The sequence below is a fragment of the Glandiceps talaboti genome, chromosome 15 (assembly GCF_964340395.1).
Source record: "Glandiceps talaboti chromosome 15, keGlaTala1.1, whole genome shotgun sequence".
NCBI classification, from domain to species: domain Eukaryota; kingdom Metazoa; phylum Hemichordata; class Enteropneusta; family Spengelidae; genus Glandiceps; species Glandiceps talaboti.
Window position 1 is genome coordinate 19,172,151 of NC_135563.1, and position 17,521 is coordinate 19,189,671.

Genomic DNA, 17,521 nt, shown 5'->3' on the forward strand with positions numbered 1-17,521 from the left:
TAATTAATTTAGTAATTAATTATGTTTTCCTTTAAATTAATTATAATTCATAACAAATAAAGTGACTATATTTTTCATTTAATTGTATTAATTATATTAATCAGTTAATCAATGGATAATGAGAAACGGGTTATATATCACATATTACAAATGAGAACATGAGATAATGTAATATTAAAACACCATGCACCACAACAAAAGAGGTCGGTTGGTAGAACATGTTTACTGTAGTTATAGAATAGGGTAATATCTATTTTCGAAAATGTCGAAAAAACAAACATGCTTATTGGACAGGAACCACATCTCGTGATGTGGAATACATATGTGGTAATGTAATACGTACATCGGGTCCATCCATGTCAAGACGGAACAATGTATTCCTCCTCCAATTTGAAATACATGCACTGGACGGGACAAAACGAAATGATGCTTTTAGAATATTTCCTCTTTTTTTGCAGTTTCGGGTCAATCAACCAGTATACGGAGGAAGAAATTTGGAGAATCAATTACCAGTATGAAGATTTGGCCCTTCAACATATTAATCTGCTTTGCCCTTGCAGGTAATTGATACATAATTGAAACTACTTTAAGGTAGATTTCTTAATGCCGGCCGAAATATCCCAAAACGTCACTGCAATATCGCTGGTATGATCAATACCCAATATTCTATTTCAACCGCTCTATCTATTGTCTAATTTGCATGTTGTGGTCAAATATAGTATCATACCACTTTGTATAAGTGAAGAGACAATGAGACGTGTATCCATTTCAAATTGAAGCTTTGTCAAACAGATGTACAAAGAATGCCTCCTGTTCCAGTGCACTGAACACATCTCTGTTCATCTAAATTGATGGCTTATTCATAAGCTTACACAGAGCTAACTTAATATCTAAGCTTAATGGTAATTCTTAGTAATGTGTAACAACAGAGATTGTGTAGAGAGAGAGATGACTAGTTGCATAAAACAATATATTTCTAATATAAATTTATAAACTGTACAGAGTACCCACTTTAATTCTAAGGAATATTATACTAACAAATATACAGGACTGGTACAAATGTGCATGTCGTAACCGGTTTGTCATAAATGATGTTTGTATAAAACAAAATATAACTCTAAACGCAAAAATAATTCAACCATTTTGTCTTTTATTGTTTGACGATATTTTGCAAGTTGTATTCTCACTTGGAAAGGTACGTACGGTACCATCATATTCGTGGAAAATGTTTTATTTTAGTACGGTTTCTGATTAACAATTGACCCGATGACGATATCTTGATAGTTGTCATAGTTTAGCTACAGAAGCTGTAATAACAAGTGAAGTGGTACTGAATTGTGCAATCGTCTACAAAATTGCAGTTTATATCACGGGCTTTTGTCAAGAGCTGAATTTGCAGACACTAATACAAATCGTTAACTGTTGTACGTTAGTGATGTCTTTCAAATACTGTGAAATGTAAAAAGGATAAATCAGGTATTCAAATACTATCTCTAGATCTGTCTGCCGTCCTCATTCATTTGGCTGTGACTAGGGATTTGAAATTCGAACTGCTATCAGACATACAGATGTAGACATAAAGACGACGAAACAAGTTATACCAAAATATTTTATTAACCCTGTAATGACCTCATTAAATATGGTGATGACTCTTGAGTATATTCATGTGAAGGCAGTGAAGCAGCACTTATTTCAATCAATCATTATTCCTGCTTGAAATAACAGAATTAGACATCAAAGTGCATGTTTATGTTTTTACTTCACATGGTTCGCTAATATATAAGTTGCCCGCCTTTAGATCTAACATTAAATATTCTCTACTTGTAATTGGTCAATAGTTATATGTGTATAAATAATGTGTTGTAATCTGTGAACGTACCTGCAGGTTTAGAAATAAGTGTAATGATGCGTGGATATTAAGATATGCTTTAATACCTCTTTCTGCCTATCTGCTTGTCTGTCTGTCTCTGTTTCTCCCTCCCCTCTCCTCTCCTCTCCTCTCCTCTCTCTCTCTCTCTCTCTCTCTCTCTCTCTCTCTCTCTCTCTCTCTCTCTCTCTCTCTCTCTCTCTCTCTCTCTCTCTCATAGGATGTACATTGTCTTTTGAGATTGAACAGAAACTACAGGATACCCTATTCTATAACTACAGTAAATATGTTCGACCAGCCGACCTCGTTGAAGTTCTGACTCTTGATTTCAAACTGTGGATAACTCTTTTACTTGATGTGGTATGTAGTGACCGCTTTAAGCAAAGTTCCAACGTTCATTAATTTGTTCTCAAAGGGTACATAAAACGAAATGAAGCCTAACATCAGATATTTAACATCGATGATAGTTTAAATACTTTGTCTAGATGCTGTTGGAAGTGTTTGCGTATGGAAATCACAGCACTTCCATGTTAAATTAAATAGATAAAAGATGTACTAGGAATATTAATGTTGTAAAGTGAATTAGCAATTTAATTGTAAGGACATGCTGCATAATTAAACTTAAAAGAAGTCATATTAGAGCATCGTTTAAAGCAGTGGGTGTTTAAAGGTATGAGAAGAGTTTGTCAATTGGCGGTTTGCAGAAACAGACCTTTCACATCAAACTCCTTAAATTGTATGTTGAAGATCAAATGGGCAAGAAGAGAAGCCATTAAGCAGAAAGCATCATGGTTTAATCATAGACGACATTGTTTATGGCTTAATTATACCATTTCAAGAACTGTACATGTTAATGTAAGGTGTTGTGTAAACATTTACACACTTGTGTGCATCTCAAACACCCAAATGCTAAGTATTTGTGTCAAAGAGCGTATATATCATAATTCATATTGAAGATGCATAGATATCAAAGACTGCATAGCCGATTACATGAGTTCGAAATATTTCAAACATTCGTTTTATCTAATGTTGTTGTAAGAAATGTCTTCCATGTTTACATATCTAATTTCAATTATCTTTTAGGATGAAAAACGTCAGATTATAACAAGTAGTGGGTGGACTGAGCAGGTACGTTCCTAAAAATTTCGAATTCACAGTCCTCAAGTCATTACAATTTTAATTGGTTTGCAGGTTATTTTGTCACGTAATGAAGTCATTCAATCAGGATCCACTGAGACAGTTCTGTCTCCGATCATTCTCTATTATGACGCCAGTTAATTGAATTACACCTTTCGCTACGAGTGTTATCTTTTGAATTGATCATAAAATATCCATTTAGGGAGGGTAATATATCCCGCACCGTCGTCCATGTACGTTTTGCTTAAAGTTAATGATCATGTTGTATTTTGAAGTTGACATCCGAAATAATGGATTACACTTATCATAATATATCCGTAATATTTGATATTACTGCTGAATTATAAATTCGAGCACATACATATTTCGTTCCTGTAGAGTTGGAAAGACAAACGCCTGCAGTGGAATTCATCTGAAGTTGATCTTCAACGCACAATAGTTCCTACGGAGTGGATATGGACTCCCAGCATCATTCTCGCAAATAGGTAATTACAATTAATAATACAGAGTTCGCGTGACACTTCGATTTCATGGACTCTTTGATCCCTTACTCATCAGTGAAAAATGTCAAAATAATGTCGGGATTGGAATACAATTGCAAGATTCCTAAACTGTGTAGTACTGTGGACGTTCCCAATGCGGTAATTTATCACGCTTTGCAATGACTTGCCTTTCAGCAACTCCAATTCCTTGTTTCGATTATCAAAGACAGCATAACAAATAGATGTTTTGTTTTTAATGAACCATAAATCACAATTATCACAGTTTGGCTTTTAATCAGGATTTTGTCATTTAAACGGAAATTACACTGATAAATGTGTTTGTCAGAACATTGTGTTATTATTTCACGCTAAAACTCGTAATTGCGGTAATAAATAACGTTTGTACTTCTATTTCGTAGACACTTTAACACAGTTTTACTAGGATATACTCCAATTAAGAAGGGTTTGCAATATTAACTTTGCAACAGTCTCATAAATAGGTACTCTGCCTTTGCAGTTATGTGCTATAAGAAGTTATCTCTGACCAGTTTGTCCATTATATATTGCCTTACTTGGAAAACATGTTTCCAATATTTGGTTCCCATCAAGCTATTAACGTAAATGTGCACGTGGCAGTCAATAATTATAATAATGATTATTATTATTAACATATGAAGTGATATCATAAAATGACTCTTTCATGTGGATATATATTTACGTCACGGTGTGATGATTTTATTGGCCTTCCTCGTTATCTCTTGTAAGGAGAAGTAATTTTTAATATGATTATATTTTACTGTACTATACCATGATAACATTATCAAACCTCTTTCTATAGTGATCTGAGATCAAACCTAGTATATTTCCATGATGACTATCAATGTTGTATGATTGTGTGTGTGTGTGTGTGTGTGTGTGTGTGTGTGTGTGTGTGTGTACGTGCGAGTGTGCGTGCGTGTGGGCGTGCGTGCGTGCTGTCTATTTGTATACTCGACACCTCTAAATCCACAGGGCTGATCTTAATGAAATTTAAAATACATACTTTATAATATTATAATTATCACAATTGGTTTGATTTTAAGTTTTGTAATTATAAATACCAATACCAAGAGTGTTTTACGATTTCATTACTATTACTAACACTTACTTACACTGATTGTAAATCATATCTGAGAGTTTTAGTTGACAATCATTATCGAATCAGTTAAAGGTACCTTTTCATTTTGATTCACAATGAACTCAAATCTATTGTTGGTTATTTTCTTACACTTATTTTGATATTTTGCTGATAAAAATGTAACATTTCAAAAACCTTGGATAACAATATTGTTTTGCAGTATATTCACTCGTTAAGTGTCAGTTTTGAAAGAATAGTGTTTACTACCATGATGATCAAATTAGGCCTAAAAATATAACCTATTTCATATCAAAGTTATTTGGCTTCGATTAAAGAATAGACTAGTGTAAAATTTTGCGTGACTCCAAGATTATTCAAGTAAGATGAAACGTATCTATTGAATTTCTTAATGGTACTCGCAGTGTACATTTTAAGGACTAAGGACTTATGATACCATAAATCCGCTTTTTGTTTCAATATGGGGTATTCCTATGGCAGTATAAAGCTTAATGTTATATATCGTATGCATATTATCTTCTGAGATTTCAATTCAAATTGATGAGCAACATGGTAAAGATCTGCCCCACTGGAAAAAGCGTGTTCGAGCATTTAATCAAGCGTATAATTGTGTGAAGAATTACTTTTACTTATGTATCATAATGTTTACGGTAGCGTCAAATTCTGAAAGTTAGAATTTAAAAGTACCAATATGACGATTATTTGATAATGGTTATTGCACTGCCGTGCTCCGGTTTCTTATAAAATATAATAGCAAAACCAATAGTTCATTTTTTATTTATTTCACAGTGCAAACAAGGATTACAATATTCCGCCACCAGAACGTGTTGCTCTGTACTCCACTGGTGTTATCAACTATCCACCAACCATGGTATTTGAAACACCATGTACTCTGGACATTCGCCATTTTCCCTTCGACATACAAAGGTGTGAAATAATATTTGAATCGTGGCAGTACACAACTGATGAACTGATTATCCGTTTGTCCAGTAATTCTGTTCGTTTAGAAGGAATGATACCGAATACAGAATGGGACATTATCAACACAACCGCGGAAGCACAGGAGAACGCGTACTTTGTATTTGACACCAGCTGGTCTCGAGTAATTTTTACACTTGTTCTTGCTCGTAGACCAGTGTACTACATAATCAACATAGTAGCTCCCGTTGTCCTGCTGGCCCTGTTAACTATGTTATCATTCTGTCTGCCATGTGACTCCGGAGAGAAGATATCGTTCAACGTTTCGATCTTGATTGCGTTATCTGTCTTCCATCTTTTGGTTGGTGGTATAATGCCAAACTCTGACAGTGTGCCACTGATTGTTCGCTACCTTCTGTTCAACACATTCCTGATAGCGATCTCAACAGCAGTGAATGTTTTAGTCCTTCGTTTGCATCATCGGCCACCACATGATATAGCGATGAGTAGATTCACACGGAAAGTCTTTCTCAAAGTACTGCCAAAATTAATGTGTCTTCGCCCTTTTACTGAAAGGGAGATAAAGACAGCTACGTATGATGACAAAACTGAAAATAAAAATATGGCAAACTCCAGTAAAACTGGGAAAACAGCTTCTGCCTTTGAAGATAGAGAGTCTCATATTCCCCTTATTGATGGAGTGGAAAGCGTAAAGATTGTAGGTGATTGTCAAGACGAGCAACTTATTTTGATTCGAAGACTCGCTCAGGAAGTTCGCTTTCTGAATAATGAGACTCGTTCTCAAATTAAAGATGACATGGTAAGAAACCTTTTAGTAATTCTTAACAACGCGATTAACTGACATTTTTTGTTTTCACACTACCCTTTACTGTACCAAACTGTCACCCGCATTCAATAGTTAGTACCTCCATTAAGTCGTCCGTCATCTATCCATCCATCCATCCATCCATCCATCCCTACATAAATGCACACTCATACACTCATACACTCATACATACATACATACATACATACATACATACATACATACATACATACATACATACATACATACATACATACATATATACATACATACTTGTATACATACATACATACATACATACATACATACATACATACATACATACATACATACATACATACATACATACATACATACATACATACATACATACATACATGCATACATGCATGCATGCATGCATGCATGCATGCATACTGTCACATACATACATACATACATACATACATACATACATACATACATACATACATACATACATACATACATACATACATACATACATACATACTTGTACTCCGGCTGGGCGTTAAATTTACATACATACATACATACATACATACATACATACATACATACATACATGCATACATACATACATACATACATACATACATACATACATACATACATACATACATACATACATACATACATACATACATACATACATACATACATACATACATACATGCATGCATACATACATACTTACATACATACATACATACATACATACATACATACATACATACATACATACATACATACATACATACATACATACACAAGCAGTCCATTATTCTGTCCGTGTGTCAAACCTGGTGATACATTTCTGTAGAATATAATGTATTATTAAAAGAAAGTTTTAATGCAAAATATTGAGCTAAGCTATCTCTGTCATGACTATTTCATTATCAATTTCACAATTAACATACATTTTCTAGACCCCCAAAATCAACTGATTCTGTGATTTCTGTGTTCCTGTGAGTAAATCATAGTAATGTCAAGTATCACGTTGTAATTATCACAAGCTCAGATTACCATAATGATCTGAGATATAATTATATATAGGCCCAGGTATCTAGGCTGTCAGTTGTGTAAGTTTATCATGAAGTATTAATTTCCTGTTGAACCCCGTCATATTGTTGAAATCTAATACACCAGTGCCAGGAAACACTTATGAATTTAAATGGTTATAGCTGTGTTCTGATTACTCTAACGTCTTTTTCAAACCATGCAACAGAAAATTATACGAAACAAAAATTACAAAGTGCCAGCAACAATAGGCAGTCATCAATCTCATGCGAATGGGTCATTTAAGTGTCAGACTTAAATTTCCCGTGTTTAGATTTATTGCACAAGATTACGAATGGGCTAGAATTAGGTGTAACTGAAACTACACTTCAGGTCGTTAGGCATATTTGAATGAGAAAGATGATGAAATACAGAAATAATAACCAGGGCCTATCTTTAAATTCTGGACTATTACTTTCAATTTTATCTAAATTGTATGATTGTTCGAAGCGGATTTGCCCCCCCCCCCCCCCCCCCCGTGCCATACTAAAAACATGAGACACATACACTTATGTCAAATATGGCAATTTCAATGTCTTTCATTGTGAATAGTAGTAAAATCGTATATTTTCTTGGGATACTGATCACAATGGCTGTATTTTAATAATTGCAGATGGCTGAACGATGGAAGTACGTAGCGGTTGTGGTAGACCGACTTGTTTTCTGGATATCGTTTATTTCATTCTTGGTCGGAACTTTCGCGGTATTTACTGACCAAGGTCCATGAGATATGTGCGAGTCTGTCGTTTTAAACGTGCCGAACATCTTTGTAGGAAAGGCTGGTAAGCTTGTAGGTGAACATTGTATTCATGTGAAGCATACAAATACTGCACAAAAATAAGTGTGTAGCTTGACATGGCTTACCTATTTGTACTGTTTTGTACAGATGGTGAAAATCCTCTCATAATTCCTGCAAACTCCCTGCTATGTCTACACAATTCTGCAATCACTATCATCTCCCAAAAGCACCACCAACGTGGGTCTGGGGCTTGGCATCAACCTGTTCAATGACAAAGGAGTATTCCTATCGAGTTTGGTATGATTGAAATCTATAGTGGACAATTCCAATATAAGACACAGGACATATACAAGAGTGTTATGGTTCCTGACTTGCAACTCGGTTTACTACAGTAAACTTATTCTGTATAACTTGAAGATTTGGCCTTTTAATATTTAACTGTGTAAGCATACTTACTGTTATCCATTTCCAGCATTAATGTCTTGATTGAAAATGAATTGCAGTATTCAAAATATAACAAAATATGAAAATATGTAATGCTATTTTGCATATAAATAAGAATTAAATAATTGTACACAATTTCGAAGTTCTGACAACTTTTGACAAAATTAATGTTTTACTGCCTTTCTTTAATTTGCATTTATGTATGTATGTATGTATGTATGTATGTATGTATGTATGTATGTATGTATGTATGTATGTATGTATGTATCGTGTATGTATGTATTTTGGTAGGTAGGTAGGTAGGTAGGTAGGTGGGTAGGTGGTGTATATATACATGTATGTATGTATGTAATGTATGTATGTATGTATGTATGTATGTATGTATGTCGTATATTGTGTTTTTCCAGGTTATGATTTAAGTCACATGTAGGAAACTTCTCAGGAATGTCAGTCTCATTAGTGTAGAAAAAAAATCAGAACAGTTTCTAAGAGCAAAGTAAATTCACTGACAATATGTTCACATATGTACAATGGGTGTTTATCAGTATATTTGTTTTTATTTTGGTAGTTCGCAAATATGTTAGAAATGTAGGCATAGTGCCGTTATTTCACCAGAACAGCGAAACAATTTGTCTTCTTTCTTCATGTTGCATGTTCACGAAAATAATTTAATAGGGAACTTGCAATCCAGACTGAGCATTCTCAGACGCAAAGGACTATGTGATTTTCTGTGGTTATCGTATTACCTAATCTGGGGTTACCAATAAAAAAAAACCTCCCACAATTGCCAGGGTAACTATGAATTGTTCATTCGTGGTTGCAAACAATGTAACAGTATTGTTTACAATACCGATTCATTAGTATTTATTATCACATTTCCCATGATGCAACATTCAACATGGCGGGTTTGCAATTTCCCTATTTCCTGATATTTTTAATAAGTACACACGTGATTGAAATGCTATTCATATTAGCAATGTATTGAAATGTCAATGTAAGACATGTACCTTAGCCTTTGTAATACAAAGTTTGTATGATTAACTTTTCCTTGTCTGTGATTACTTGAAACAATTGTCTTAAAAAGGAAAATGTATTCTTGATCCTTACTTCGAATCTTGTATATTGTATCTGTAGATGTATATGTCAGAGTATAGACGTATTTCTCTTTTATGGTTTCCTGACTTTTTTGTGCTTCATTTGGAGATAGAGATAGAAACTGTTGGCGAGGAAGTATTAAATAAAGGGGATAACCAGTGGTCTTGGTAACCAAGGCTCCTCTGACCGCTTCCGCCAGTGTCTATGGGAGTGTTACACACTTCAATTGAACAACCAACAAATTGATATCATGATTTACAGTGGGTGAAAATAAAAATTATGAATTATTTTCATCCGATCAGAAACTGCGTGTATGAACAGTCACAATCACGTAGCATTACTCAGACTCTGGGACGGCAGCGGCGATAGTCACAGGAGTCTGGGTAACCTAGACTTGGCAACCACTTGATTGCTTATTATTACGTGTATAACGTACTACCTCGCTTATAAAGGATGACAGGGGCAATAATGGTTACATTATTGTGTTAATTTTGGTAACTGTTTCCTCTGCTTAGAAATAAACGTTTTGTGAATATGTGGTTACATTGACTGTTTGCTCTGTCTGTAACACTAATAACCCCTAATTTCAATCTTTCAATACGGCGTCACGTCTTTCAAAATGTCACAAACGGTATCCACATGGTGCAATTGATGAGTGAGACGTCGCGACGTCGACTTAAATAAGTACTTTAACGACAAAATTGATATGCCATTAGTATATCAAATGTCAATTTCAAACATATTAAACATCAAATGTGCACTTTTCACCCTTCCTGGCATACGGAAATACATCGAAAGCTGTCGGTGTAACACATCTGAAGAAGTCTAAATTATCAATGAACTGAAGACGTTCTTTTAGAATAATTATCGAATCACTTATGCACATTTTAAAAGAGCACATATCGGTGAATTATATGCGAGAATGTCTGCACATCGAAGAAGAGAGGGCAATGCAAACATCTAGAGGGCACCCTCTTTTTTATCCTCTTACATTGTTGGTTTTTCTTAATTTTTGTATCTTGAATTAGTAAATATTTTTCTTTCTTTCACAATTTGTATTTGCTCAAATCCGATCAGTTAGCCAAAACATTTAACAACTTGCATAGCATGTTTAAGTTTTCCCTGTCCATGTGTTTATGTCCAGATGTATGCGTGTGTTGTGTTGTGTTGTGTTGTGTTGTGTTGTGTTGTGTTGTGTTGTGTTGTGTTGTGTTGTGTTGTGTTGTGTTGTGTTGTATGAGTGTGTAAGTACGTACGAACGTACATAGATATACGTATGTATAATAATGTATGTATGTATTTATGTATGTATGTATGTATGTATGTATGTATGTATGTATGTATGTATGTATGTATGTATGTATGTATGTATGTGTGCGTGCGCGCGCTTGTGCTTTAGCTGGGGGATGTTAACGTATGGTGACGCCTCCATTTTGTAAAATCACTCCAACGCATCTTTAGATTTTCATAATCACAATCTTTACCATTTTGCTGGTTTGGAATCGAGAGCTTTCAAATTAAGAATTCAATCATTTCATTATTCTTGACATAATATACTCCACAGAAAGCGGATAGTCTTGTGAAATCTGACCGCTCTCAAAGAAAAATGCAACTCACACTCCTTTTTAATATCACAGTGATGTGATATATGATGTGGACATTGGACATATAACTCAGATGATGGAAAGCTATATCGTTGGCTATAATTAAGTAATTAAGCATACATAAATTTTATTTAATATTAATTACATTCAGCAATTGAATAAATTCATCCAAAACGTCGATTTAATGACACAATCCAGCAGGTATGTACTCCATCTCGTTCTAAGCAACCATGCCGGTTTGGAATCTGCAGGTTGGGGGTTCAAGCCTCACTGATACGATTTGTTTCTGAATGTCTATTAAAAGTCATTGGAAGCTTTGAACCACCGTTCAACCCAGCTGCCCCGTTCGACCCAGCTTTATAATTGGAACCTGGTAGGATAGAGGGTGCAATGTGAATGCTTTAATCCTGTGCGGTAATAAAGGTTGTAATGGACTGTATGTACTGCTCCCCTGGGGAGCTTTGAGTTGAGGAAGTTTAAAGAGCCATTTGCTGTAACGGTTCTGGGTCCGTATCATTTGTAAGCGAGCACGGCGTAGGGAAGAGTTATATAAAAACCAACATTATTATTATCTTCTTAAACCACTATAGATGTACCTTCATATTCAAGTCGAATAACTTCTATGTGTGTTTGAATTTTTGACATACTTTTACGAAATTAGGATTCTAACAGTGTTGGACATAAAACCACTGTAGTTGTGTAAAAGATGGTATTTTAGTGTGACATAGCATACATCTTTCGACAACTTCAACAAACAATGAAATGCATACTTCACAAACAAGTATTTGTCCTAAATCAAATAACAACACGATTTTGCTATCGTTGACATTCTAATTCTTTTAAGTGGGTTAATTCGTTTGAAAGGTACTTCACATTCAAAGTGTATTTTCAGTCAGTATGAATTATTAAACAATGTGCATGTAGTCATAATAAAATGAACAGATTGGGACATTGTCAATACAGTACCCCATGTTATAAACTCTCTGGAGAATTTATCGACAGGCTGAATGTTATTATTAGAATAGAATTAATTAATCCCTAATGTTAGGACCCATTTTTCGTTATTTTGCCTACACTCTGTCCATGAACATTTGACTTTAAATTTCCAGGCTTTATAGACTTTACAAATGCGACGTTACGGTACGGACAGTATTCGGTGATCATTTTTCCGACGTATACCAAATATCAGATACTATTCAAGTTTTCAGTATTGACATTGAACATTAGAATTAAAATTATTCACTTCTACAATGCGCGCGCGTCTGTGTCTGCGTGCTTGTGAGTGTGCAGCGCACACGTATATGTGTATGTATGTATGTATGTATGTATGTATGTATGTATGTATGTATGTATGTATGTATGTGTGTGTGTGTGTGTGTGTGTGTGTGTGTGTGTGTGTGTGTGTGTGTTTAGAACAACTCTTCTATAGATGTATATTGTTTTCCCTGTGTTTGATATATACCCGATTCATGAAAAGTGGCATGTCGACTTGGTAGGCATCGATCTCTGTCGGACCTGCCACAAATGTAAGACGTAAACTATCCATCTGGTCATTAAGTATGACTAATTAAATGATATCCTGAATTAACAAAATAAAATAAAAATTAAGTCAACGTTGGAAAGTTTCAAAAGCGATTAATGGGATTCAGTGTCAAAATAGCGTCCTGTGTGACACGAACTACAGAGATATCGTAATATTGAAACTAAAATGTGTATATGGCAATGTTGTTTTGCATATACAATCCCTCTTTTGGCAAAGTTTCATATTGTTAGAACTTGCTTGGACTCTCATCTCAGTAGTTAATCGGATAAATAGATATCAGAATTGATGCTATAAGATCGTGACGATCGTTCAATTCAAGAGAATTGCTAAATGAGTGTAAGGAATTCCTATATCAAGACAAGATATAGGAAGGATGATGAAGGGAATGAGATCACATGTTTCAATTTCAAGTGTTCATTAAATTTTCGTATTATATTCATGGATGTATTGGCCATAAAATGACGTGCAGAGATAAAACTAATTAAATTCCACAATTTACCATATTTTTCATTATCAAGTAATACTAACAATGATGGAATGTTGAAAGCGAGAGTAATTGTCAGTACCTGATATTATTCATTATTGATATGTTGCTGATTTCGATGTTGTTCACATTGAGCTAAAAACGACATGAAGGTCAACATGAAGGGACCATGATCTTTACACAGAGTACTAAATTACCATGGTCATCAATAGTGTCCGAGTTGACAGGTGACAAGGATATACATAAAAATCTTTTATGTCAATAAGCTGTACAAGTCTTCAGACAAACAACTCTTATTTTTTCACTTTACTCTTAATGATATGATAGCACCTACAGGCTAAACCAGCTATTGGCATTTTGCATCTCTAAATTCATGCTATATATAATCAAATACAGGTATATCTTCTTCCTCATCTAGTGAATTCTTATCTTCAAATTTGGACGTCACCATCGGCCATGTACCAAAACTATAACAAATAAGCAAATTTTGGAAACTGCCCTTTTCACTCAATTCCTGTGATAATTGCTTCGTAAATAAATACAAGACGTTTATTTGATTTGTTTAGCTCTAAAGAACCTCACAATAAATTAATTTTACTTTGACATCACTGTTACTGCACTGCCCAATACACCTTTCTTTTGGTAAAATCTTCGCGTACTGCGACCTCCTATTAGATGCTACACTTGAGAACAAATCTTTAAGGAATACACAATCTTGTACATTATTTATTGATTAAAGTTTTCCCAAGACGATAGCATGTTTCTATCTTTATCTGGCGCAATGATTTAATCACCCAACCTATCTGTAAAAAAGTGAAATATTAGCTTTCATCACCTGGTGTGATTTCCCCTCGCGTTTTGACACAATTTGTCTTTATTCAGCATACCATCATTTAAATTACCATACATACATCCCGGGCGCCCTGACGCATTTTCGGAATACATATTATTCACTATATGTTTGTTCTTTAACCTTGAACTTGTCATTTTACTGACTTTCTGATAACGATATCACTGATTGAGTTTGAAAGCTATTGTTGAAGTCCTCTGTGGCTTGTCAGAGGGTCAATATTAATTCCCGTTATATCAAGCACTCTTTCTTTATCAGCGTCGTCTTCACAAATTAAGCATTAACGTCGTCATCACCATGAACAGAAATCGTACAACCACGTCAAGTTAAAATTTAATTAGTTAATTGCAGATGTAACTCTCTCAACTTTAAAACTCTGTTTGGATACTCCTCAGCCAGAGACAAAATCGTAATAATGATAGCTGATCCCTATCATTATGCTAGCTGGATACACTTTCTATACATGCGAAATAAATACTTCTTTGGAAGTAGTTGAGCAGGACTGTGAAAGACTTATTGTACTACAATTTATATTTAATCTTTTATAACATATAAATCAAAGAATTGTTATCGTCAAAGAAGACTTTTGTATGCGAGCTCATAAATTCACTTTTGGCACACAAAACATGAAACTAACTGTTTGAAATTTTCCTGTGGAGACGTAACGCCCGTTACATCTATACAAATAAGGCACAATTGAAGGGACTACCATAAGTTCAATCGCATTTGTAAAATGCTAAATAGATCAGCATAGCTTACAATCTTAAGGCTTAACTTGAGCAACTCATTTTGGACATGGACACTTATCAAAGTGGTTGTTATTTCTATAAGCTGAATATGGCCGTGACTGTGCTGACATATATTTGCTCATTAAATCACAACACAACTCTTTAAATGGTGATACTCCATATGCTTTCAGGCCCATGTCTTATTTTGACCATCAATATGGTGTCTCCATGACTAGCGGTCATGTTCTGAGGTATCAATTTAAGCAGCATACAAATGATTGGGAAAGGATAGCCGAAGGCATAGAGTTAGATGTAGAAGATTGACCCTTGATGCTGATGTTCATTTCTTCTTATTAGAAAATTGCCCAGTTGCCATAACAAACCAGGAAGGTATAAAACCTAATCCGTTTTAGTTCCGTTACATTAATACTATAGTATTCGATACACGCACTGTGACTATAATTTTTCAAATAGCCAAATTCCGGAAACATTATTACAACAATGCTGTTACGTGTGGTGAAAATTGATATGACATGTGATTCAATATACATGTGTATAAGAAAGTGTCACGATTCTCTTGGTCTTGGATAGTCAGTTTTACAGGCGGCTTGATCCCTTAATTAACCAACACACGTCAGACACATTCGAGGGGTTATGCGTGCTTACTATAATTAAACACTACAATACAGTACAGAAGTACAGAAATTACCGCTGTTAACAGGGACCATTTAATGTTGAGGTACTAGTTAAAGATGCTTAATATGTTCATGGTCCTGTCGCTGATTTTAAACGTTACATGCAACATCACATATTGTTATGCTCGTTAAGTCATTGATCTCAATTTACAGCTTCAAAAGCTTTCTAATTGCATAGTCAAATGTCACAATTAATTACTATTACAGTGCCAGCTCTGGAACCCCCCTAGGGTTATTAACTTCACCTAAACACGATTAAAATTCATCGCATTTCCCAGAGATGTCGAGCGGCTCGAGAGATTTTCATTTCGTGTTTACATCGGCCGACACATGGTATCTCAACTACAGACTTGGTATGCAGGGAGGGTGTTTGCCAAGGATTCTTTAAGATCTGCTGTAAGATGATATATATTCTTTGAACGTTATGTCCATTAACTTCGACATGAATAAAAATGTACGTAAATCTCCCACTGAAATATCCCCCATCGTAAAATTTCATACATTTAGGTACATGTTATTGGATTTGTCTGTAGTTTATAGTATACGCTGTCGACTAACGATTGATGGATAAACGTTTTCTACCCTCCCAATGTACAAAGGATACAAAGGACATGCATGAAATAAATCTTTAAAACATGTCTATCCTCTTTTCAGAAAATGTATTCACTCATGATAAAAGTCTCGATACATACCCAAGGCACCCAGTTAATTCAAAATGCATATGCATTATGTCAGTCTCGCGAGTTGTCAATATTGCAATGAAAATTGTGTAATGCGCAAAAAATGCATTGCCATGAATCTAATTTTTAACCTCGGAGTCATCAGGTCTTCTTTGATGATAATTGTATATGTTTTGAATTTATTTATCATGTGCATGGATGAGTTTCATCGTAACATTACCGCGTGTACCATTTGAAATATCTACGCACAATGTTGCTACAGGTAATAACTTGACCTTAATACGTCAAAAGCCTCCACAAAGCTAACTATAATCCTACTGAAATTGCATGTGATGTGATTTAAAGCACCGAGGATGAACAGTAACGTCAGTTTGATTGCTATGCATTTTCACTTTACTCGGGACCAACGTCGTTAAGGCTTTATGCATAGAAATCGAGCTGTTGATCTTTGAACGTATGAATATGTGCACCATCGCAAACAGGATATCAAATAGATTACATGAACAATGTCGTGATAGCAGTTGTCGTAATAGTTTATGGTGATTAAAATATCTACAACAATGACGTGCTTTCTCTGGCAATCGAAGTCGTGGGTCATCAACATGTTGTGAGAAGACAAAAAGTAATCTCAAAAAGGTGACATTATGAGGAAACGAGCTGCAAGGAAGTTCCAACACTATCAATACACTAAACAGTGTTTAAACTGTTTACATCTTTGAAATGACGACTTGAAAAGGTTTTGGCCGTTATTTTTGTTCCTTTTGAAAATTAAATTGATATATTATTCTATTTTTAAATGGTGAAACGTGATCAATTATCACTAATAACCATAAGATAGCATCGAAGATAGGTAAACGAATTAACGATGCGATGGCGTTTTCTTAGGATGCACCACCAAGAAATTGTCAGAGATCATGACCGTGAAGAACATCTGCATGTATACACCTGTCAACGCTATAGGGTGGCTCTATCATTACTTCGATGCAAAAGCCGGAGTGCATATATTAAGTAAGTTCAGTGTAAGTATTTATCAAGATAAATAGTCTGATTATAACTATATGTATAATTCTCGCTCGATTATACCAATGCACGATTAAACACTAGAATGTCGTTCACTACTAGATGGCAGCTTTATGTAGCATTATGAATTTATATTTTGAAAAGTCACAAGAGAAATAAAGCCATCTACTGCGAATGAAAAAGTCTTGTGAAATATA

The 17,521-nt window shown here is 34.8% G+C and overlaps 1 protein-coding gene across 1 annotated transcript in view; it reads left to right on the forward strand.

Annotated features, from left to right (window-relative positions):
- LOC144446301 (neuronal acetylcholine receptor subunit alpha-2-like) overlaps window positions 1-8,358 on the forward strand; it is a 22,772-nt gene extending 14,414 nt beyond the window's left edge. The window contains exons 6-10 of the mRNA XM_078136049.1: window positions 2,108-2,227; window positions 2,951-2,995; window positions 3,383-3,489; window positions 5,411-6,359; window positions 8,056-8,358. Coding sequence (XP_077992175.1) covers window positions 2,108-2,227; window positions 2,951-2,995; window positions 3,383-3,489; window positions 5,411-6,359; window positions 8,056-8,169 — 1,335 coding nt within the window. The 3' untranslated portion in view covers window positions 8,170-8,358. The remainder of the gene's footprint in view (window positions 1-2,107; window positions 2,228-2,950; window positions 2,996-3,382; window positions 3,490-5,410; window positions 6,360-8,055) is intronic.
- The last annotated feature ends 9,163 nt before the right edge of the window (window positions 8,359-17,521 follow it).